Source organism: Achroia grisella, unplaced genomic scaffold (genome assembly GCF_030625045.1).
Source record: "Achroia grisella isolate CSIRO2021 unplaced genomic scaffold, CSIRO_AGI_Agris_v1 utg841, whole genome shotgun sequence".
NCBI lineage: Eukaryota > Metazoa > Arthropoda > Insecta > Lepidoptera > Pyralidae > Achroia > Achroia grisella.
The window spans coordinates 2,545,851-2,569,501 of NW_026713039.1; the positions used below are offsets into that span (position 1 = coordinate 2,545,851).

At 34.4% G+C, this 23,651-nt stretch overlaps 1 protein-coding gene across 1 annotated transcript in view; it reads left to right on the forward strand.

Annotated features, from left to right (window-relative positions):
* LOC131852236 (WD repeat-containing protein 7) overlaps window positions 1-23,651 on the forward strand; it is a 117,218-nt gene that overhangs the window by 76,529 nt on the left and 17,038 nt on the right. The window contains exons 22-28 of the mRNA XM_059202883.1: window positions 13,674-13,840; window positions 14,548-14,711; window positions 15,486-15,632; window positions 16,277-16,419; window positions 16,819-16,930; window positions 17,473-17,587; window positions 19,181-19,322. Of these exons, the coding sequence (XP_059058866.1) occupies window positions 13,674-13,840; window positions 14,548-14,711; window positions 15,486-15,632; window positions 16,277-16,419; window positions 16,819-16,930; window positions 17,473-17,587; window positions 19,181-19,322 (990 nt within the window). The remainder of the gene's footprint in view (window positions 1-13,673; window positions 13,841-14,547; window positions 14,712-15,485; window positions 15,633-16,276; window positions 16,420-16,818; window positions 16,931-17,472; window positions 17,588-19,180; window positions 19,323-23,651) is intronic.

The following is a 23,651-nucleotide window of genomic DNA, read 5'->3' on the forward strand; positions in this document are numbered from 1 at the left end:
CCATTGCCATCAATATACTATCTCCACACAGTCCCCCCCGGAGATTATCTGTTATTAATAGAAGTTTATATGCCCCACCTGATTGCAAACAGTTGCAGTGCTTATCACAGTGCCTGAAACAACAGAAGCGTCACGTGTATTGGCCCTTAAATATCCCTAATTCTTTAAAAAGAAATCCCATAGAAGCTGTAGGGTCTAGAGAAATCCTCGTAAGGTAATTAGTTTCATAATCGGACCGTGCGTGAGATAAAGCTTGTGTGTTATCGCACTGTTCCTGTCCACTTAGGTTCTGAGGAATGGAACGGTTCAACCGTCTGCGGTTTACAAACCACCAATGGAGGATGATAAGATGAGGTCACATCTAATTGATGTGCCCATCGTGATAAATTCACGAGCAATTGAATTTTTATTGTATTCATTTACTAATAAAGGCTATAACAGCAAAGTGTGTGGACTCACTGGCTCCTCTGAATTACAGATCGCTTTGTCTCGATTAATACTTTAAAATTTTATTATAAGCAGCAATTGTAATAGTTTATTATTTATTTAACACAAATCGGAACGTTGCCTAAAGGAACCCCTTTTAATAATATATTTTAGTCATCGTATTATATATATTTTTTTAAGCTTTCTATTTTAGTTCTTAGTTGTACAATTAGGTTATGTAAATACTAGTTATATAATAGGAGTTTATTGTTATTGTTATTATCCCCTTCTTCTTCTTCTTCTTTCGTTTCAATGGCAACTAAATGTATTTTCCCTAGAATGTTGCTACAAGTTTTGCGCATTCTGTTGCATTTTTTAGATCTTCCTTTGTGCAGGTTGTCCGTTATCCCTTAAAGATTATTGTTATTATCAGGATGGTTTACAAGGGAACTGCGTGGAGGTCTACCTGATATGGTACATTAGTAGCAATGGGGTCAGCAGTCCACATTACTAACAAGCCCTTCCCCCTAAACAAACATATTTACTCTTTATTAAATCTACACTTACTCTTCAGTTTAAATAAAAGCTCGTAAAAACAGCGGTCACGTTTTTGTCAACATTGCCTACAGCGTCGTTACCCAACTGCGCTAAATAAAGCGTACTTAAATATATAATGTGTTAATATAAACCCGATAGTATCTTTATGTTCTATTAAATTTGTGTTTAAATGATTTAAATCTTTATTTTTATTGCGTACTAGCCGTCCCCGCGGTTTCTGCCGCATGGAATTCTCAGTATCACCCGCAAGAAATTTATAGCCTATGTATGAACTATATTACTGTAAAGATTTATCAAAATCCGTTCAGTTTTTCTGTGAAAGAGTAACAAACATCCATCCTCCATCTATCCATTCATATTACCATTACATAGTATAAAACAAAGTCGCTATTGCTACCTGTCCAACCCTATGTATGCTTAAATCGTTTAAAATACGCAACGGATTTTGAAGCGGTTTTTTTTTTCATAGATATAGTAATTCAAGAGGAAGGTTTATAGGTATAATACATGTGGTATACATGTATAGGTAAAATAAACCAACGAAAAACGTTTCATCGTTCTAGCTTCAAAAATGACGAATTTCCATACAATTTTTCATCGTCTATTTTATTTTACCTCCTTAAGGGAAAATTTTTACAAACTTTGAATGTCATATTTATTTAAATTTAATCAACAGCTTAAAAAATAAGTTACAAGCTTCTAGCTTTAAAAATGACGATACTTCAACACAACCCTTTTTACATTGAAAAGTAGCCTACGTCCTTTCTCAGGGTCTAGATTATCTGTGTACCAAATTTCATTTAAATTGGTTCAATACTTTTGGCATGGAAGCGAGACAGACAGACAGAAAGACAGAGGTGCTTTCGCATTTATAATATTAGTAAGGATTGCGCGTGCTCATGGACGATGGTAATCACTTACCATCAGTTGTGCCGCAAGCTCATGTATTTTAAAAGAGTGTATTTTTATAGAGTTGCGATTTTTTCGACGCCGAGTCTATGTTGAATCTAGGTATTGTTCCCAAACAATGATTATCTCGGATCGAATCGATAATTTCGACATTGGCCCGTCGTAACCTTTGCCACAGATATTATCTCTATTACATGACGGCTTGCAGAATTACAAGGTACATTCTGTGAGGACACAACGTGGGTAATGTTTAATTAATATTGCAATCGATCGATTGAAATTATTGTCGATTAAATCTGTTCAGGACTGCCCTAGTTTTGATTGTTCGTTTACGCGATATCACAGCGGGTTGGTTATTGATTATAGATATATATGTAATATTTAATTAATACTACAATTCATTGGGGGTAATAACGATTATGTCTATTTAGAACTTTGACGGCTGGGGTTTTTTTTTCGGACTACTCTAATGCTGTTGGCCGCAGCTGGCAATGTCTTTGGTTTGAGGGCACCGTTAGGGGTTGGAACCTCGGGTCTGGCCATATCACTGCTATACCACTGCCTTCCGATGGTAGCTACGTACGTTTATATCAGTCTGGGTGTTTTCTATGTATGTTAAGTATGCATTTACTAAAAATGAGATTCTATGTATATATCTCTATAACTGTAGTGTGAGGGCACCGCTAGTGGTTCGAACCTCGGCTCAGGCCGTCGCAATTTCGATCCCTGTTTAAATTGGACGGGAATTACGCGGACCCCAAATAATTATGATAAAGAAAAAGCAGATGATGCTCTTGACGGTGGAGCTCTTGCCACTTCCCACGATCTTCCATCAATCTCTTTAATTGTTAACAACACGAATCCAGCTTTTTTCTTGATATGCTTTATATAATTGTCTTGGTCTTCCGCTTCCCCTCTTTCCTTCTATTTTTCTTCGATAATATTATTCATAAGTTTATTCGCGTCACTAGTTATCCAATAAATAAAGTTAGTGTACTTCCTATCGCGTTGTTGTTCTTATTAGAACAATGTATAATTAAATAAAACCTTGACATTCAGACAGTAATTTAATTAAACGGCAAAGTAATTACTTTTCGGTACACTATGAATATTAAAGAAATATAAATAATTTTTATTCAAATAAACTTGATATTATTAGTACTTTTGATAGACATATATATTTTTTAATTATATTAGTTTTCTGTATACTATGAACATTAAAGAAATAGAAATATTTTTTATTCAAATAAGTACTTTTGAATAGACATATATCTTTTTTATTCTATTACTTTTCTGAACACTATGAAATTTTAGATGAAGAAATAGTCTTTATTCAAATAAACTTAAGATTCTTGAATAAAATAATATTGCGACTATAAATTGAGATGTAAGCTATCCTATCTTTCAAGTGGATCAAATTGCGCACAATGTGCAAATCAAATTTGCAATAGGTTCAGCTGTTCAGCACAAGTCCATCGCGGACAGACTACGTGACACCTAATTTTTATATATAAAGATAAATGTGCGAAATTTCATACTCCTCCATCCAGGCAATTTTCATTTAAAGTACCTCTTTAAATGAAAATTGCGCGGACGTTCGGACAGGACAAAGTTCTTGCTTCACGTATTAATATAATGATTAACGTAAAAACAATTACTTTAATTCTTATTTAATAACAAGTTTAAAATTACCTGTAGTTATAACAAGTCCAAGTTCATTGTATGTAATAATAGTGCGGGCGAGCTTTGGACAACTTTCTCAAGGTGCAAGGTTGGCAGTGACGCACTATATCGATAGTTGTCATCAATCATCCCGACAAGTATAAGCAAAGAATTATTGTCGATTATTTCATTCTTTTTTTAAATATAAACAGGAATGGTAACGAAATTTACTATAGTGTTATTCATTTTAAATAGTAATAATCTTTGTTCAAATAAACTTAATATAAGCACTATTGAGCGGGAGATTAATAGAATAAGTGATGACTATTCAAAAGTGATTAGCAAGTAGATAGCGCTTTCGCTTTATCGACTTATATGACTTTCCCAAATGCAATATTTAATGCGAAATGTATAAATTTCTGATATTATTGTCTTTTATAATAATTATTATTTATTTATATAACTCGGGTTAGTAATGTCCTATTTTATAAATACTTTATAGACATAATAATAAAACGGATAATTTTTTTTGGAAAAGTAGCTGAATTATACATATATGGGGAGTATCATAAAATTTACAAAATTAATATCTAATTTCTATGTTAGTTCTTTATGAAACTGATTCGGGTGAAGCAACTCCTTGTTTTTTACTAAAAGATGTTGTTGATGTGCATTACGATTGATCGTATACAATTAATATAGACAATCATGTATACAAATTTATAATGTATACAAATTATTACAATTACTCTTCATCGATAGTTATCGAGCAGCACATCCCTACTGATAATTAAAGCAGAGATCCGGTGGCAGGCGGGCAGGCTCTCATTTGGCTTCAAATACCAGTCAGTTACCTTGTCCTATACGTATTCGTACCATATTGGATTTTATACAAGGCTTCGCTTGTGGTTTTACTCGGGATATTGTATCGAATATTCATTTTCGAGAATTTTTTTATGTATTGGAATTGCAAACAAGTAATTGTAATAGAAATTGTAAATAAGCTGCTGATCCACCTGATGGTAAGTGGTAACCGTCGCCTGAATATAAGAACAACACGACGATGACGATGTGATGGCAAGTGGTACCCTAATACGCCTATACCCTCCTCGTTTCTTAAAATCTGTTGATAACAACCCAAAGGGGCTATCCACATTTTAGAAAAATTGTGACATTGTGTGACAAAGGGAGGGGACCTAAATTTTGTGACATCTGATTTTAAATGCATTCCGAGACTTGAATTATTAAAAAAACTATAAATATAAATGGAAATAATATTTATTCAAATAAACTTAAAGCACTTTCGAATACTCATATTTCATTGATTCTACGACTCATCGGAACACAGACTCATCACAAGAAGCATGAGACAGAAACTTCTTTCCGTTTCATTAAACCGTGTTTCTCTTTTAAATAAATCTTGTCCTAAGTACATATATGTTGAATGTCGCATGCCTCCTGCATGCAACATTCAACATAGAAACCATTACGCACCTAATCTCTCCCCTGATCCCCCCTCCAATTCAAACTGGGATCGAAATTACGACGGCCTGTGCCGAGGTTCAAACCGGTAGCGGTGCCCTCAGACTAAAGTCATATCAGACGAGACTTGGCCTTCAGCCGCTCCATAAGTCCTTCCTTTGGTTTGGAGTGCCATCTGCACTTGCCCCTTATTGTCCGGTGAAGCTGTAAAGGCCAACTGCGGCCTGCACCATTAGAGTAGTCCGAACAAAACTCAATCTTTATCAAACATGATCAACTGTGACAAAGACGTTCGAGGTAAAAATCTTAAAATTCGTGTCACAATAATTTCAAGATGTTTACGTGTTTACATTTTTTTTTTCTTAGGGATGATAATGGAATAGTGCATCTGCTTGCGCTAACGGTTTACGCTGGCGGCGCACCAGTGAAGAATCATGACATGAGCAGTGCCCTGACCTCAGGCAGTTAGCCCATCGTGGTAAATCCACCGTGAATTTATCGCGAACCACGTAGAGGTTATGGGACACAGTTATGACAGACATCCATATAATAATAATGACTAGTGAGACAAATTATATATTGTCAAATAAGCACTGCCCTGTCTAAACTGTGTAACCTCACCTTACATTTTCCTATTGTTATTTAGTATATAATATCAATATTTTTATGTACATTTTGTCAGTCTATTATCATCTGATCTGATCTGATCTGATCATGAATAAAATCGGAGTGTCTGTTTGTAATATTGAAATAACCGTTTTATACTACATGCATATGAATATAAATGCGGTACATACACCAAAATAACATTTTTTTAAATTTTTGTCTCTCTGTCTGTCGGTCTGTTTGTTCCGGCTAATCTCTGAAATGTCTGAACCAATTTTGACGGGTCTTTCTTTGACAGGTAGCTGATTTAATAAGGAGGTAATTTAGGCTACTTTTACTTTAGAAAATTAAAGTTAAATTCCACGCGGACGAAGTCGCGGGAACAGCTAGTCTGTAATATACATCGTCTCGACCGAGAAATTAATATTACCCCAAGAGGTCAACTTGACATGGTTCAATGCTAGATATGTGATTATTAGTCCACATTACTCACAATCACCTTCCCCTGCTTACGAGTAATTTATTTGAATCCTAAATAGATACGTTTCCAACTGGCTACCAAGTTATAATTAACTAGATTAGAATTCTAGACCGTTTCAAGGCTAAGAATGTTGGCTGCCCGCCTCGCCCATAATACCTACTTACTTACCTACATCTATTTCTAAGTGCAAATATTGCATACACTGCGATTTTGTAAATATACATAGCATGTTTGAAATCTGAATAGGTTTGACGGTCTGAGTAGATCAGTGATTTCGTACATCGCTTTACTTACTATAGTCCCGAGTCCAATTCTCAAACGATAGTAACATGAGTATAATATGGTTCTTTGTATTGGTATGGGTGTTTTATATGCATATATGCGGGTAGATATAAAAATATACGTAAAAAAGTAAATCTGTCAATTGTTACCCTCAAACCTAAACAGCTCACAAAGGAAACTGCTTATGGTGCCATAAATATGTAAATAAGTAAACTTTATACAAAGAAAACCTCAAGTGTTCATGGTAATATTATAAATGCTAAACTGTGTGTGTTTGTCTATCTTTTTTGTTACCTTTAGACGAAAGGGTAAATCGGCTGGCTTTACAGATGGTCGCGAGACAATTCCTTGTATATATACATATACAAATATTTGTATTCGTAAATATCATTGTTGGGTATCTGGGTGTTTTATGTATATTATGTATGTATTTACAAAAATATATATCTAAATATTTAATTGTCCACCGTCCTTTTATGGAGAAAGATTTAAATTACTGATTAATAACATATGACGGCCTCAGTGGTTTAGGGGTTTAGAACACCGCCTAACATCTGATGGTCGTGGGTTAGATGATTCCTTGCACGGTACAAACATTTGTATTCATGAGTAAGTTTGGTTTATATCGGTTTAGATGTTTTCTTTGTATTTACAAAAACATATGTCTAAATATTTATATCAGTTGTCTAGTACCCATAACACAAGCTCTGCTTAACTTGAGACTAGGTGGTGTTGCGTGAATTGTAGAGGAAAAAAAAGATGAGATTCATAAATCTAGCCCAAGTTATGATATCTTTCCTCGACTAAACGGTTGAACGGATCTTAATGAAATTTGACGTGAAAATAGATTGAATCACGACGAAGGTCATAGACTAAGTTTTATCTAAAAAACGAAGTCACGCCCAGCAACAAGTGTATATATATTTATTTATTCTTATTTTAACTTAGTCGGTAATGGACGTTATGAAGACGTGTTATGAAATAGACGTAAACAAAATGCAGAATTCACCTTTTTTCTAATGTTGCATACATAACCGCACGTTTTTATGAACACGGTATAGTTTTTATGAATATAGTACAGGCGGATACTGTGTGATTCTTACGCACCAAAACCTCAGCGTTCCTCCCATACATGATTTGTCGGCGAAGTCTCGAGTTCGCTGCAAAAGAGCAACACACAAGTTTCTTGCTCGTTCTTCTTGTGATGAGACAGCTTTTCGAATGAGCAGTAGATTAAAAAAAATGTGATGACTATTCAAAAGTGCTTCAATGTAAGTTTATTTGAATAATTGATTTTCTATTCTTCTATTCTATTCTATTCGATTCTTCATTCGGCCGAGATGCGGCTCTCCACTGAAGGAGCCGCCTATGAGTGTGGGGCACGGGACCACTTTGCGCCCATCCTCAATGGATCACTCTCCTCCTGAGAGCTTTGGATGCCCCTACATTTACCGCTATGCGTGTCCAATGTACAGAATTCATCTAGTAGCAAATGTTACGGGCCCCGCTAAATAAGGGGCTCCACGCAGTCATGCATAGGTTGGTCGCCAGTGCCTAACTTAGTAGCAAGTGTTAGGGGCCCGCTGTATAAGAAGCCCCACGCACTCATGCGTAGGTTGGTCGCCAGTGCCTCTTAGTAGCAAGTGTTACTCAGGCTCCACGCAGTCATGCATAGGTTGGTCGCCAGTGCCTAACTTAGTAGCAAGTGTTAGGGGCCCGCTGTATAAGAAGCCCCACGCACTCATGCGTAGGTTGGTCGCCAGTGCCTAATCTAGTAGCAAGTGTTACGGGCCCTGCTCGATCGAGGGGCCCTGCGCACTCAACACTGAAATAATAATAAAGTTATTAAATTTTAAGTGATGATGACTTTTTTCTTTGTAACGTACATACATTGTTGTTATTTACATTTTTTTTACCTGGAGAAAATCTCTCATAAGACCAGCTCGCCCCGGCTAACGCAAGCGTACACTTTTTTTTATACAATGATGGCGGCAAACATGCATACGGCCCATTTAAATTATGGAACCTTAGCCTATGGATGCCGGAGACATCAGGGGTATGTCGTGCGCGTTGCCGATTCTTAAGGAACCTTTAAGGCGCGTACTTTGGTTTTTAAAAGTTTCTTAATAGACGGCAACGCGCCGACGTGACGTGTTTCAGGCGTCAATACCCTACGGTAACCATCTACCATCATATGGGCCGTATGCTGAATGCTTGTATAAAAAAAATAAGAATTAACTACAGGCCTCGCGCTTGTTTAATCCGGCACTGTTGGTTGGTAGTTTATTGCACCACGGCGGAATCACGCGGCGCAATTCGAACCTACGTACCGCTAGGCGAGTTATGACATCGATATTGTATATCTACAAGCGGTCCGACCCGGAATCGCACGGATCTTTAAAAAATATATATAACTAGCTGGCCCGCGTAACTTCGTCTGCATCACACTTACATGATGTATATACTATATCCCAATTTACATAATAACTCTTTAAATTATAGCCTATAAGATATTCTGATCTATAAACAATCAATAATTTAATAAGAATGTTAACAGCGTGTAATGTGCATAATTTATGGACTATGCACACATATCATTGCAAGAACAAAGAGAAAAAAAAATGTAATGTGTTGAACTTGTCATTTTCTCTTTTTATTTTATTTTCTCTGTATATTTTATTTAATTTTTATATAGTCAACAATTGTGTTTTTATGAAATCAATCTAAAAAATCTTAATCAGTCTGATATGTCAAACTCACTGATCAGTAATAATTAATAATTAATTCCTAGGTATTAGGTTCGCCTAGTGCGGGGTCCAATATATAATAAGTTTATAATATTTGTACGTTTTATAAAAAAAATGAATAAATAAATAAATAAGCTATATTACTGTAAAGTTTCGTCACAGTCAGTTCAGTAGTTTTCGCAATAAAGAGTAACAAACATACATCCATACTCACAAACTTTCGCGTTTTTAATGTTAGTAAGATTATAAATGTACGAATAACATGGCCTAGTTTGTATCGGCATTACCTATTATTGCATATTTTAACAGGAAAACGTATTTATTATTATGTAACTGTAGTCAACATCACAGAAGACCGAAGAGCTGGCAGCTACCTTGGACAAAGAATTAGTCTAGCCATTCAAAGAGGAACCGCTGCCAGTATCTTCGGAAACTTGCATAAAGGGACTCCTTTTGATAACATATTTTAGTTATTATATTATATTTTTTAAGGTTTTTAATTTTAGGTTCTTACTTCGTTCACTGTAATACATATATTGTATCATGGACTCTTGTACATACTGATGTCCTCTATAGAACTGTTTGCTCTGTCGTCAATAACTCCGCAGTATACACGAAACAGTAGCAAATGTTACAGGCATGTTGTTATGTATATTATGTATGTATTTACTAAAAAATGTATCTAAGTATTATATCAGTTGTCTAGTACTCATAACACTAGCTTGGTACTAGATGGCGTTGTGTGTATTGTCCAGGCATATTTTTATAGTATTGTTCATATATAGGCAACGTCATTTAACACCAGGTAGGCCGTAAGCTTGTTTGCAATTCTGATTACGTAAAAAAATGTGATTTGCCTAAAGCTAAATTAAAATTCCGAGCAGTGGGGTGAACGTTCTACAAATAGGCCTATATACATTTTTATCAACCAAGTTACCTTGACGCCGAGATTCTCCGAGATGAGATAACTTGGCCTTGCTCCGATGCACTTAATTTAGTTGAAGTTCAATGTCATACGAAATTAAGTAGATTTGTAATGCATTATAAAATCTACTCAACCTTAATTTGACTTCGGTTGTCTAGCGGTTTAGCACACCGCTTACTTCCAATGGTCGCGGGTTCGGTTCCTCGCACCAGACAAACATTTGTATTCATATATATGTTAGGAGTATGATTGTATAATATGTATTGTTTTTTATGGAATATATATATATATATATATATATATATATATATATATATATATATATATATCTATGTATATTTGTATCGGTTATCTAGTACCCATACAACAAGCTTTAACTAGCTTAACTTTGGACTATGGCGCTGTGTGAATTAATTTTCGTAATCATTCATAATCACAAAATACACAATTTATATTATATATATTAAATTATAGTTTACTAGTATATTCATAGAATGTATAATTTAATGTTATTTCTTTATTTTGTCTTATATATATATTCTTTATTACACCAATATATAACAGGAATTACAATTACTAGAGTAATACAGCACAAAAGTGTGGCCTTATTGCTTATGCAATCTCTTCCAGACAACTTTTGAGTAGAAAAGAAAATCCAAAAGGTTATTTATTATTGCTATAATTGGATACTCGGCTTGGTTTATCTATTCTATTAAGGATAACCCCCGCATAAGTACATAGGTAGGTATTATATAATTATCATGCACAGACCGTTATGTCTGTCTCGGACCTTGGGCATTCAACAGCGTTGTAATACAATTGTAGGTACGTCTGTCTATATCATACACGACCTTTCACTGTTTATGTTTCCTTGGTGTGGTGTGAACATATATTGCAAGCAAATTGAAATTTGTTTCTTCAAAACTATTTTATTGAATTAGCTGTTATTTTGCGGAAGTCCATTTCGTTACTTAATGGATTGATATTATTTAGTTTAATTCCTCTACAATTAGCATATGTGACACCACAAATATTTAGTGCGGAAACTTGACTACCGTTACGACCTTCTATATTTGTGATCAAATTCCAACAGTTATTGCGTCTATACCCATATTGCGACGCGTGTTTCGCCTCTGAACAAGGCATCATCAGGTATTGGATAGAGTTTGGGCAGTCTAGTATTAACTATTCGGCTACCAATCTGCAACAGACGCAGTTTGATCGCCGATATTAATTCATAATTCTAGTGAATTTATGGATGGTCATAAAATGGACACCAGTCAAGGACTAACACCTTATTGTTTACCTACATTTGGCAAATAAAGTAATATTATTATTATTAAGGATGGTAGGATTAAGTCAAGTCCTTTAGCCCAGTGTTGCTAATTTGACAGAATCGGGAGAATTATTAGTAATTTAGATTGTTGACCCCATTGTTAGCAATGTCCAACTTACGTCTAAATAACTAATATAAATACTTTTTTTTGTAAACACACACATAATATACATAAGAAACCCCACACCAATACAAACAATCAAAATCATAAATACATGTTTATACTCTGTGTAGAATTGAATCCGAAATCATCGGAAGTAAAGCAGTGTGCTAAACCGCTAGTCACAGAGCCGTTAATTACAGCCTTTTTATTTCTTAAATTAATGTAATTTCAACTTATGTCATATAATGTTCTGTGACGGGTCTAGGTAGGGTGGAAAGGGGATTTTTAGTAATGTGGACTGATTATCTTATTGCTAGCAATGTACCATGTAAGTTTGACCTCCACGCGGTTTCTTCTGGATACCATCATCATAAATTCTTGGTGACTTTGGACTTGAAATACCTGACCTCATGGTCATTTTATCATCCACTGGTCATCCACCACTGATGCCCCACCAACGTAAACCGTTAGCGCAGGCGGGTGCATCATTCCATTATCAGTCATAAAAAAAAACGGGTCTAGATAGCGAACTTTGAAAAGGGGCGAGCACAATAGATCTACATAAGTAGTTCGCAGTGCTACGAGTCTTAGCACATGACAATACTCCAAAACCCTCAATAAAAATATATGTCACGAACTTGACACGAGTTCTATCATGATGTGTGATTACAAAATGGCTGACATTGGCGTCAATTTTGGTCAGGTCTTAATGCGTAGTAAAATGGCGGAGTGGTTGTGTTGTTACGTCATAATGTTTTTAATAGGTGCTTATCTGTTTTGTTTACGAGGCAAATAACTTTAAATACAAATAATAATAATGAAATAATCCTTGGCAACTCACGTAGCGCAGTGACGGCCTCAGTGTAGCGGTTTAGCATGCCTACCGCTTTTGGATAATGGATTCGATTCCTAGCACGAAACAAACATTTGTATTCATGTGTATTAATGTTTGTATTGGTTCTGGGTGCTATCCTATATATGATTTATAAGAAAAAAATGTATAGCGTGTGTGATTCTTCAGTATTCGTTCTATAACTATTGAAAGACCTTCCATCTTACTTCACCCAAATTATAACAATATATTCAAATGAAATTTAGCAGTTAATATTTACGTTCCGTTCTACTCGGCTTACTCTATTGTTACAGTAACTATAAAGGATTTTTTTCCAACGATTTGTCATTTTTTTTTTTTCAAATTTTTATATTGTCTTGTAGTGCACATACGAATGAGATAAAGATAGGTCTTTTTTTGGTGAAATAAGAATTTTTCAGTTACAGGTAATTCTAAAATAAAATCGTTTAAAGAAAATATGACGAGTGTAATATACCAGGAATATAACACCCATTTTCTTAGAATTATATATAGGACACCCTTAAGAAAACTTAATATATAATTCTTAAGAACCCCATATTTGTATTCTCTAGAAAAATATACTTTTTTTTAGTGAATATTAAGTTTTTCAATCACGAAACGTTGATAGTAATTGCCTTATCCTATGTATAACGTTTTGTATGGAGAGGAGTCGGGGACATGAGGCCAGTCCTGGATCTTCATTTCTTTCGAGGCAAAAACTAAAAAATGCTGCCCCTTAGGGCTCTCTGCACCCTCCCCCTCCGCAACATTTTTACAATATACATATTAGCGTACAATTTGCTGCTGTTAATTATTGTAGCATTTTCAAATACAATGAACACAAATAATTTACTTGACCTCAAGGTCAGGTTATCAAGGGTACATTAATTTATGATAGATGCATTAATGAGAGATGTATATATTTTTTTTATGGATAATAATAGAGTTGTGCACTCGCCTGCACTAACAGTTTACCCTGGCGGGGCACAAGTGGAGGATGATCAGATGAGCATCAAGTCAGGTTAGTTAGCCCATCGTGACAATTTAACCAAGAATTTGTTATCACGGTAGTTCCTCCTGGAAACCACCGTGATAACATTCCACATTACTAACTATCCCCTTTTACCCCAGAGATGTATTTATCTACCAAGTTCCAATTTGCCGCCCCCAGAACTTGCCGCCTGGGGCATGGGCTCCGTGTTGCGCCCCCCTAAATCCGAGACAGCATGAAGCCTAAGTAATTTTATCAGTAGTTTAATAGCCATAATACAATATAATTAATTTTATATTTATTTTGTTTCAGATGACTCTACCCAAAGCAAACGTCAGCGTCCTAAGGACATGTCGCTGGCTGAGCCCCCGCATACGATGGAGATAGCCCAGATCCTGATCTCTCTGCTGCATGCTTGGGGACTCAACCCTGACCTGGACAGAGTGTGCGAGACCAAACTGGGGCTTTTGAGACCCATGGTAAATAGTTAAAGACCATAATTTTTTAATATCCATGCCTGAGGCGAGTGAAGGGTATTATTAGTAGCTTAACCTAATTGCTAGCAATGTACCATGTCTGATTAATAACCATGCAGTTTCCCCTGGAAAGAATAGTCATAAATTCCCGCAGTGCATACTTTAAATATTGTTGCCTGATGGTTGGCTCCCCAAGGATATTGTTAGTAATGTGGACTGGAATGGCATCATTGCTAGCAATGTACCATGTCTCATTGACCTTCACACGGTTTCAAATCCATCGTGATAAATTCCCGGTGATTTCACTACGATAAGCTTGACCTGATTTCATGCTCATCCTATCGTCCTGCACTGGTGCCCCGCCAGCGTAAACTGTTAGTAAGCGCATTCCATTGTCAACAATTAAAAAAATGTAAATGATGATAAGATGAGAATGAGGTCAAGTTAGCATCGTGATTTTTCATCACGATGGCTAACTGACTTGGCTCCTTGTTTTTTTTTTCCAGAGGGAACCGCGTAGATGTCAACCTAACATGAAACATTGCTAGTAATGTGGTCCAAGTTTCATGTACATTATATATGCATTAACAAAAAAAATATTTAACCTACATCTATCAGTTGTATAGTACCTACTCATAACACATGCTGCACTTAGCTTAAAACTAGATGGAACTGTGTGAATTGTCCTGCATTATAATTATTATTACTAGGTGCCAGTATGCTTCGGCGTAGTGTCCCGTCATGGCCACATGGCTGTACAGCTTCCCACGAGGGTGCTGGAGTGGGCGGATGCCTACGCCGCCGCGCCTGATGACCCACTGCTGGTCAATTCGGACCTCCCCCCAGAACTGTTGCGGCAGGAGAAGCTTACCAGGTATGTGCAGCTCGTAATATTGCTATTTATTTAAATCAAATTGAACCCCATTTGATTTAGTGAAGCTAAATTTTCATTACAAATCAGCGTGGCAATCCAAAAATTATGCAATTGTGGTCCACATTCACTTAATATAACTTTTAACTTGACTTTTAATATATATTCGTTATTATTTTGTACATGTTATTTCTATTTGAGATAGTCAAGAAATTTATATTATTCTATTCTATCAGAAGGTATTCTCGAAAAGTGGTCATTTATTTTAATAAGAATTTATTCTATCGGTGTCGGAGAAGGAAAATGTCTGATATTTATTTTTGTGTTAACTATCAAAACTTTAGTCTAATATTATCTATATACTAGTTGACCCCGCGAAATCTGTTCCTCCTTAAAATTAAATATTTCAAAGGGTTTTTGAAGTTTATTACGCAATAAATTTCTTAACGCACCCTGTTTGACAGGTATCAGCCGTTTGTATGGAAAAATAAAATTGTTGTTGTTACTATTTTACATGAAATTTCTTCATATTTTATAACCGTTTAAACCTTCCCTGGACTTCCACGAATATTTGAAGACTAAAATTAGCCAAATCTGTTCAGCCGTTCCGAGTTTTAACGAGACTAACGAACAGCAATACATTTTTATATAAATAGATATAGATAGTGATAAACAATTATGACGGGCTTCAGTATTCGAAAGGTCTTAAATGAAAAAATATATTTTTAATTTCATTTTATTAAATTTTAATAAAATAATCATTGACCAATATTACAGGCTGTTCACATCCAAATTGCACTGGGAACTGAGTACCACGTTGACAACGAACCATCTCCTCTCCATCGTGGCACTCTCCAACACTCTCAAGTCGATGAGGAACGCGGGCTTCGTGCCAGAACAAGAGGTGGCGAGAAGACTGCACAGGTATGGGAATATCGAGAGACTACAGCATCGACATGATGCCTATGGCTAGTTTTACCATCGCACTTACATAGAGTTTATATATAGTCTAATAAAATAACTATTGGTCTATTATCATTTTTATTATTATTGTATGCGTATTTTATATTTGAGATAGTCATTAAAATTCGATGGTGATGGGAATATATCGTAAATAATTTTGACGTCCTACGTGGTCTAGTTGTTTAGTATACCGCCTTACTTCCGATAGGCGCGAGTTCGATTCCTCACATGATGCAAACATTTGTATTCATTACTGTGACTGTTTTTATCGGTCTGGGTGATTTCTATGTATATTATATATGTATTTACAGAGAAAATGGATCTAGTTATTTATATCAATTATCTGGTACGCATAACATTAGCTCTACTTAGCTTATGACTAGATGGCGCTGTCTGAATAGTTCTGATATCTTATAATAGTTAGATAAATATATTGTAATATTTGCACCAGTTATTACCCACTCAATCCCACCTATGCCACTGTTTTGGGTTGACTGTATGATATCTCTTCTAGGGATAAGTCCACCTTGCTCATATTGTCTCTAAATTATATTATTACTGTTATATATATAATATTATATAATATTCTAATTCCATCATCCCAGACCCTCCACCCGGTCATCATCGTGGGCCGGTGACGAGGAGCGTGAGGAGCAGCTGGCTGCCCAGCAAGTCCACATAAAGCAGGGCTGGGCACTGCTCATAACTCTACACTGTGTGCTATTACCAGAGACAGTGGTCGCTGCGGGTAAGTGGAGAAACTGAATGAAGAATTCTTCTTCCACATCAATTATAAAGTCAGAAAATGTGGTTGGCTTTGAAAAAAACCTTTACTGTGGGTAACCCATTTATAACGTTAACCATTTAACGTTGTTGGTCACACTGGCACATCACTACTCACTCTATCGCCGTTTTAATTTAATTATATATGATTTAAAAAAAAATTATACGTTACTTAAGTCGTTTTTTCCAACGGTCAAGCATATCAAATGTCATGTCCATAATCCTGATATATCGATGACTGCGATCATTTACCATCAAGTGGACCGTCTCTATATTAAAAAATATATATATTATTATTATATTTTTTATATAATTTAAATATATAAAAAAAAACTTGAAATAAACTAATTAAAAATAATTCTAGGCTCCAAGAGCTTCAAACGTCCCCAAGTGGAGATGCTGGCGCGAAGATGGCAACACCATTGCATTGAAGTTAGAGATGCTGCGCAAGCGCTGCTTCTCGCTGAATTGGGCAGGTACGACTCATTAGGGGCTTCATCCCCTTACAGAGGTGAAGGTGGGGTTTTGGGAGAACCTCAGCTTATTTTCGGGGGGAGACTACCCTTGTTTCGCTGGACATTTCGCCATTTATTAGGTGATCTTCTTTCTTATATTATAAATAAAAATATATTACAAAGTATAAATATTAATCTTAATAATATTATAAATACGACAGTTGTTTTTTACTTTTTCAAAAATGCTCGCAAAAACTACTGAACGAATGATGAAACTTTACAATAATATAGACTCTATATATGAATGACCATAGGCTATATTTTATATTGAAATTTAACGCGAGTGAAACCGCGGGCACATCTAGTATAATATAAAGGAAGGTTTGTATACTCATTTTATTTAAATATATATATAAAATAAAAATATAAAAATATATATAAAAAAAACCGCTTCTTCCATTACGTAGTTTTAAAGATTTAAGCATACATAGGGACGGACAACCAGCGACAGCGACATTGTTTTATACTATGTAATGATGGTAAAATTGTCTTCTGTATGGCAGATTGGGTCCTAAAGGCCGTAAGATCCTAGTAGACAACTGGGCCCAGTACCTACCACTGTACACCCACACAGAGAGCATTAACCCGCAAGCAATACCGAAAGAACCAGTCGAAAAGGTAATCTTTATCTTTATTATCTTTACAAAAAAGATCAGTTCGCATAATTTATGGCAAAAGTCAAAGAACCTATTTTGTCAAAAAGAAAATTATTCATATATATTTTATTTATTTGAACCTATAAAATTTTGCACACCTCTTATGAGGTTAATGTACGGGTCTCGATAACATATTTTTAACACCTTATTGTTTACCTACATTTGTCAAATAAAGTATTATTATTATTATATTATACTAGGCCATAAATAAATTTAAAAAAATACAAATTGTGGTCTCGCTCTTTATATTTCGTTCATTGTTAAACATACACATAAGGGGAAAGGAAACAAAATCGAGATATACATAATTATAACACAAGAAATAAAGGCAAACTTGTTATACCAAAAAAAGTCTAGAAAAGTCTATTAATTAAAAAAAAATTAATATCTTTATTCGTGTAGGTCTATTACAGACTCTTATGATATGTCAAATCTACTGTCAGTTCGGAATGATTTAGAACTGACAAGAAACTCGGCTCTTATTCTGTTCAAATGAGCTTGTTCATGTTTACAGAATACAGATTAAATTTTAAATTCAAATTTCGGAGAATAGTGAGACTAGCATATGCAATTGCAATTTTGTGAAAAGCAAATAGTCTAATCAGTGTTCGTAACCCGAACAGACTATACCCCAGAAAAGCAGCACCCGTTCACGTATATGACGGATTAAGCAGGGACTTCTATTAAAGATATTTATGTAAATAGATTGCCAAAAGTTTGTCTCAAGACGAAGGTTTACGACCAATGTGTGTTGCCAGTGATGACTTACGGAACAGAGACGTGGTCGTCCGGGCTGCGATGATGATGATGATGATGATTACCAAAAGAAATAGCCAATTTATCAATTTTAAAATTTAGAAGTTTAAGGATTTTTTTTATATTTATCCAATTTCTCACATTAATGAATACACGTCAAAATTAAATTTATTTTAAATTTTACTATAGACTTATAATTTTGTAACTGAAGAGCAAAATATAAACTGTTTTACATGGCAAATAAATAAATCTGCAAACTAAATCTGACATATTGTTCTAAATTTGGGGTTGAAAGGGGTTCTAAGTTTCGTGACGTCATATTTTATAATCTATTGTAATACATGTAAAGACTAAACTTCAGTACAAAGGTTGTAACTGTTTTGGCAACGTATTTATACTAGATTTACTGGATACTGTAAAATTGCAAGGATAGCCTCGGTGGTCTAGTTCTGATGGTCGCGGATTCGATTCTCGCACTTTGCAAATATTTGTATTCATGAATATGATTGTTTTTGGTGGGTATATATTGTCTGGGTGTTTGCTATTTATATTATGTTTGTATTAAAAAGGTATATAACTATTTCTATCAGTTGTCTAGTACCCATAACACAGCTACTTCTTAGCTTAGGACTAGATGACGCTGTGTATATGTCCAAGGTTATTATTATTATTATATTATATTTATCAGTCTCACAGAGTCTCTCCGATTGAGGCAAGTACTAGGGACAATAAAAAAAATGAAAATCATCAGCCTTAACCTATAGATGGTCTTTTATTAATAAATATCTACAATCCACAGCAAGAGGAAGAATTTGAAGAAGAAGAGGAAGAGATAGTAAGGAAGCCGTCTTCTCTCGCAGAATTGAAACGCAAGCAAACCACAGCAGTGGTGTTGTTGGGAGTCATCGGATCGGAATTCGGTCAAGACATCACCAGTGAAGGTAAGTTTTGTTCCAATATTTCAGTCCCTTAGTAAATATGCCGAGAGAAATGGGTGGTAAAATACCTTTGTCCTATCTTTTGCTATTTGTCAAATATGTTCTAAAATTACCACACTGACCACGATGTCAATGTGGTAATTTCATAACTCGCTACATTTATACTATAATACATGCTTACAAAACAATTTGTGCCTGCTATCTATCAACGTATACTATTTATGACGTAATCTGATAAGAAATAATATTAGAAAGAAAGAAATATATATTTATTTACATAAGAATCATAGCAAATATAACATGCATTTTTTATATTTATTATTTAAAAACAACAAAGACTTGCAGTTAAAATTATGTTACTATGGAATAAAAAGGAGGATAGCCTTATGGGCACACAGGGTCGTGTATTATATAGTAAATTACATATGTAACATAATACTATAAAGACAGTTTTATAACTAATTATTTAACATATACAGTCGCGACCAAATTGGTTACCACTCAGCTTTATTCTTGGCTATAATGCCCAAAGGCTGATTTTCAGTATTTGAAGATTCTAATCATCATCTGCTTCTTCCTTATCACATATATTTGGGGTCGGCGTAATATGTTTTTCTCTAATGCGAGGTTGAAATAAATTGTGACAGATAAACACATGTAAAACTGCTAGTATCTGTTGTAACTAGATGAATAACTGCAAATGAGCTAAACTTTTCTTTTCCGATACTCTGTACCTGTTATTAATATAGAGCTTTGGACGCTATAATATATATATGAAGCTAACAATACTATTTCCTATAAATGTAGAGAGTTACGAAATTACCACACTGACCCGATGCTTTATTATGTAATGCTGTTGTTAATAATTTCCAATTTTAAATGAAAAATAATTATTAGGTTTGAAATTTTGTATGAATCGTTTTATCACAATTTCAAATATATATTTATTTTATAAAAAATGCGCCTGTGCCGACCCCAAATAATGGGATAAAGGCAAGGCAATGATGATGATTTATTTTATAAAAAAAAACTACGTAAAAAAATTATAGTATGTGTATTATAAATATATTATATTATTAGGTATACATATAATTTACTTTATTAAGACCTTACTGCTACCCTCATCGCTACTGCCAGGTACCTAGCCCTTGGTTCATGTACATACTTCATAGGATAGACTTAGTAGGATGTGGGGTAAGGTTCTATACCACTGTTAGGGCTTGGGGTAACGTTATACACTGCAGTTGTGACGTGGGGTAATGGAATATACTACTTTTAGTGCTGGGAGTATGAATCGTTTTATTATAATTTCAAATATATTTATATATATATATATATATATATATATATATATATATATATATATAAATATCCCCTTGGGCACTTTGTGGCTCAGACGTGCCGTATAGGTAGTTTTTTGTTGATCCTTTTTCACTTGTTGATCCGGAGGCCTTTTGTTGATCTAATGCCAGCTGACCATATATAAATGTTGATCCCTTTTGAGCCACAACTGTCACGACGAGTAATAATAATAATTAAGCGATTTATACACGATTTTATACAAATCCACCTTTTTGGCATACGAGCAGTTCTTGATCCAATTCAAACGGGCCAATCAGGGTGCAGCAGTTGCCAAGGGCTTCCTCATTGGCACGTTTGGGCTACTACATTATGGCTACAGTAACTTAATAATGTCTAGCTAGTATTTCAAGAATAATAGTCTATCTAATCTAAATATTTATAGAAATCAGTCTGGAGTAACGTGACTCCAGATCAAACCTCAATACTTGTTATTTTTTGGACGGGAATCTTTTCTTTTGTAACAACGTTACTGAGCGAATAAAGAGAAGACGTAACGGCGGATCCAGGGGGGAGCGTCATGGAGGTCATGGGAGTCATGGGGGCGTCATGACTCTCCCCCCCCCCCCCCCTTAGCCCAGGACTTAGGTAGACCACTAATTGAACTAAAAAATAATGAAACATCAAATTTTTTTAGCACGATCGGAGTGTTGGTGCAGTAGTATTAATTATAATTAAACATTGTTACTTAAAATATAACAGTTAAAGTACTATAACACTAAAAGCAAAATAAGTATTTTCAAAATACCTTTACAAAACAAATTACTTTTTGAGTTTTTATTTTAGGTATATCAATCATTACATAGTATAGTATAGTATAAAACAAAGTCGCTGTCGCATCTAACAAGTACATAAATAAAGAAAGAAGACTTTTTGGCTCTGAATATATTTCAAAAATCAATTACTTGTGTTAATCAATTTATATACTCGTTCTTATTTCATAGTACTTGTTTTGATCCGAATATATACAGATACCGTAACGGTCTATTAATTATGAATTTATTATACCTAACCTAGGTATTTTATTTTGACGAAACTCCGTGTAGTAGTAGTATCCGATAAGGGTATGCGAACCCTAAGTATTATTTCAAAATGACCAGTAACTTTGAATTTTGAATTTTGATTTTAATAAGCCTTTGAATCAACTTACCAAACGGACGCTCAAGGTTCGATTCCCGCCACCTGATTTTTTTTTGTTATTTTTTTTTCTTTATTCTAATTTTAAATTAACTATTTTAATAATTAAATGAATTTAATCGAACAAAACGTTGTTAAGTATTCAATTAATTTTAATTTACATTACCTATTGTACTTTCTAAATTGTAAAGCAGCTAACAATTATAGTAAGATCTTATAAATAACTAACACAACAAGTAAAACATTTTAAATGTATTTTCTTTATTATTACAATTTTTTTGTTATGCATAATATAATAGTTAATATCACTTACAATTAATTTAATACTTAACAACGATTTTATCGATTAAATTCATTTAAATATAACCCATAAATGTATAAATATTATATATAAATAAATACATAATGATCTGATAATCAAATTATAAGTACAGTCTCAAATTGAAAGTAAGAAAAACAGAAAATATAGAGAGAACTATAGGAATATAACAGAAAGATGTGAAAAAAGGAGAAGGACAGTAAAAAAGTTACAAATTTAAATAATGTTGCGGCAATTTCTGTTTAAATGAATTTATTACATTATTATATATATTAGGCATACGACTAGCCTTATGACTGTTACTTTTTTTTAATCTATACATGTAAATAAAATTGGAGTGTCTGTTTGCAATATTGAAATAACCGTTTTTACTACTTGCATATGAATATAAATACGGTACATACACCAAAATAACATATTTTACAAGTTTTGTCTGTCTGTCTGTCTGTTTGTTCCGGCTAATCTCTTCAAGTAGCTGATGTAATAAGGATTAACTTACGCTACTGTTATTTAAAAAAATAAAATAAAATTTCACGCGGACGAAGTCGCTGGGGCCAGCTAGTCTATAGATATACCGAGATTTAATATTTAAGTTGCTATTATGTTGTTGACAAAATTTTACTGTAATGTTACTATTACGTTATCCTACACAATTTGTATTATTTTGGATGAATAAATAAATAAATAAATAATAATCTATACATCTATACATATAAATAAAATTGGAGTGTCTGTTTGTAACATTGAAATAACCGTTTTTTACTACATGCATATGAATATATATAAGGTATATATACCAAAATAACAATTTTTATAATTTTAGTCTGTCTGTCTGTCGGTCTGTTTGTTCCGGCTAATCTCTGAAATGGCTGGACCGATTTTGACGGTACTTTTTTTTGGCAGGTAGCTGATTTATAAGGAGTAACTTAGGTTACTTTTATTTTAGAAAAATAAAGTTAAATTCCACGCGGACGAAATCGCGGGAACAGCTTGTTTTTAATAAAAACGGTTTATTTGATAGAAAAAACATCTTTTTTGTGGTACTTGAGAATGTTGAAGCCTGTTGTTTGTAATATTGAAATAACCGTTTTTTACTACTTGCATATAAATACGGTACATACACCAAAATAACATATTTTACAATTTTTGTCCGTCTGTCTGTTTGTTCCAGCTAATCTCTGAAATGGCTGGACCGAATTTGACGGAACTTTTTTGGCAGGTAGCTGATGTAATAAGGAGTAACTTAGGCTACTTTTATTTTAGCTAGTGTATAATATGTTAGAGATACCTACGTGTTTTTTTATTGATGACTAGCTGTACACGGGATTTCGTCCGTGTGGAATTTCACTTTATTTTTCTAAAATATAAGAAGTTAAATTCCACGCGGACGAAGTCGCGTGTACAGCTAGTTGTCCGTAGTCTAGCGATTTAGCTAGCACACTGCTTTGATTCCTGCTTGGTGGTCGAGGGTTCGATTCCTCGCACGCTGCAAACATTTGTATTTATGAGTATGATTG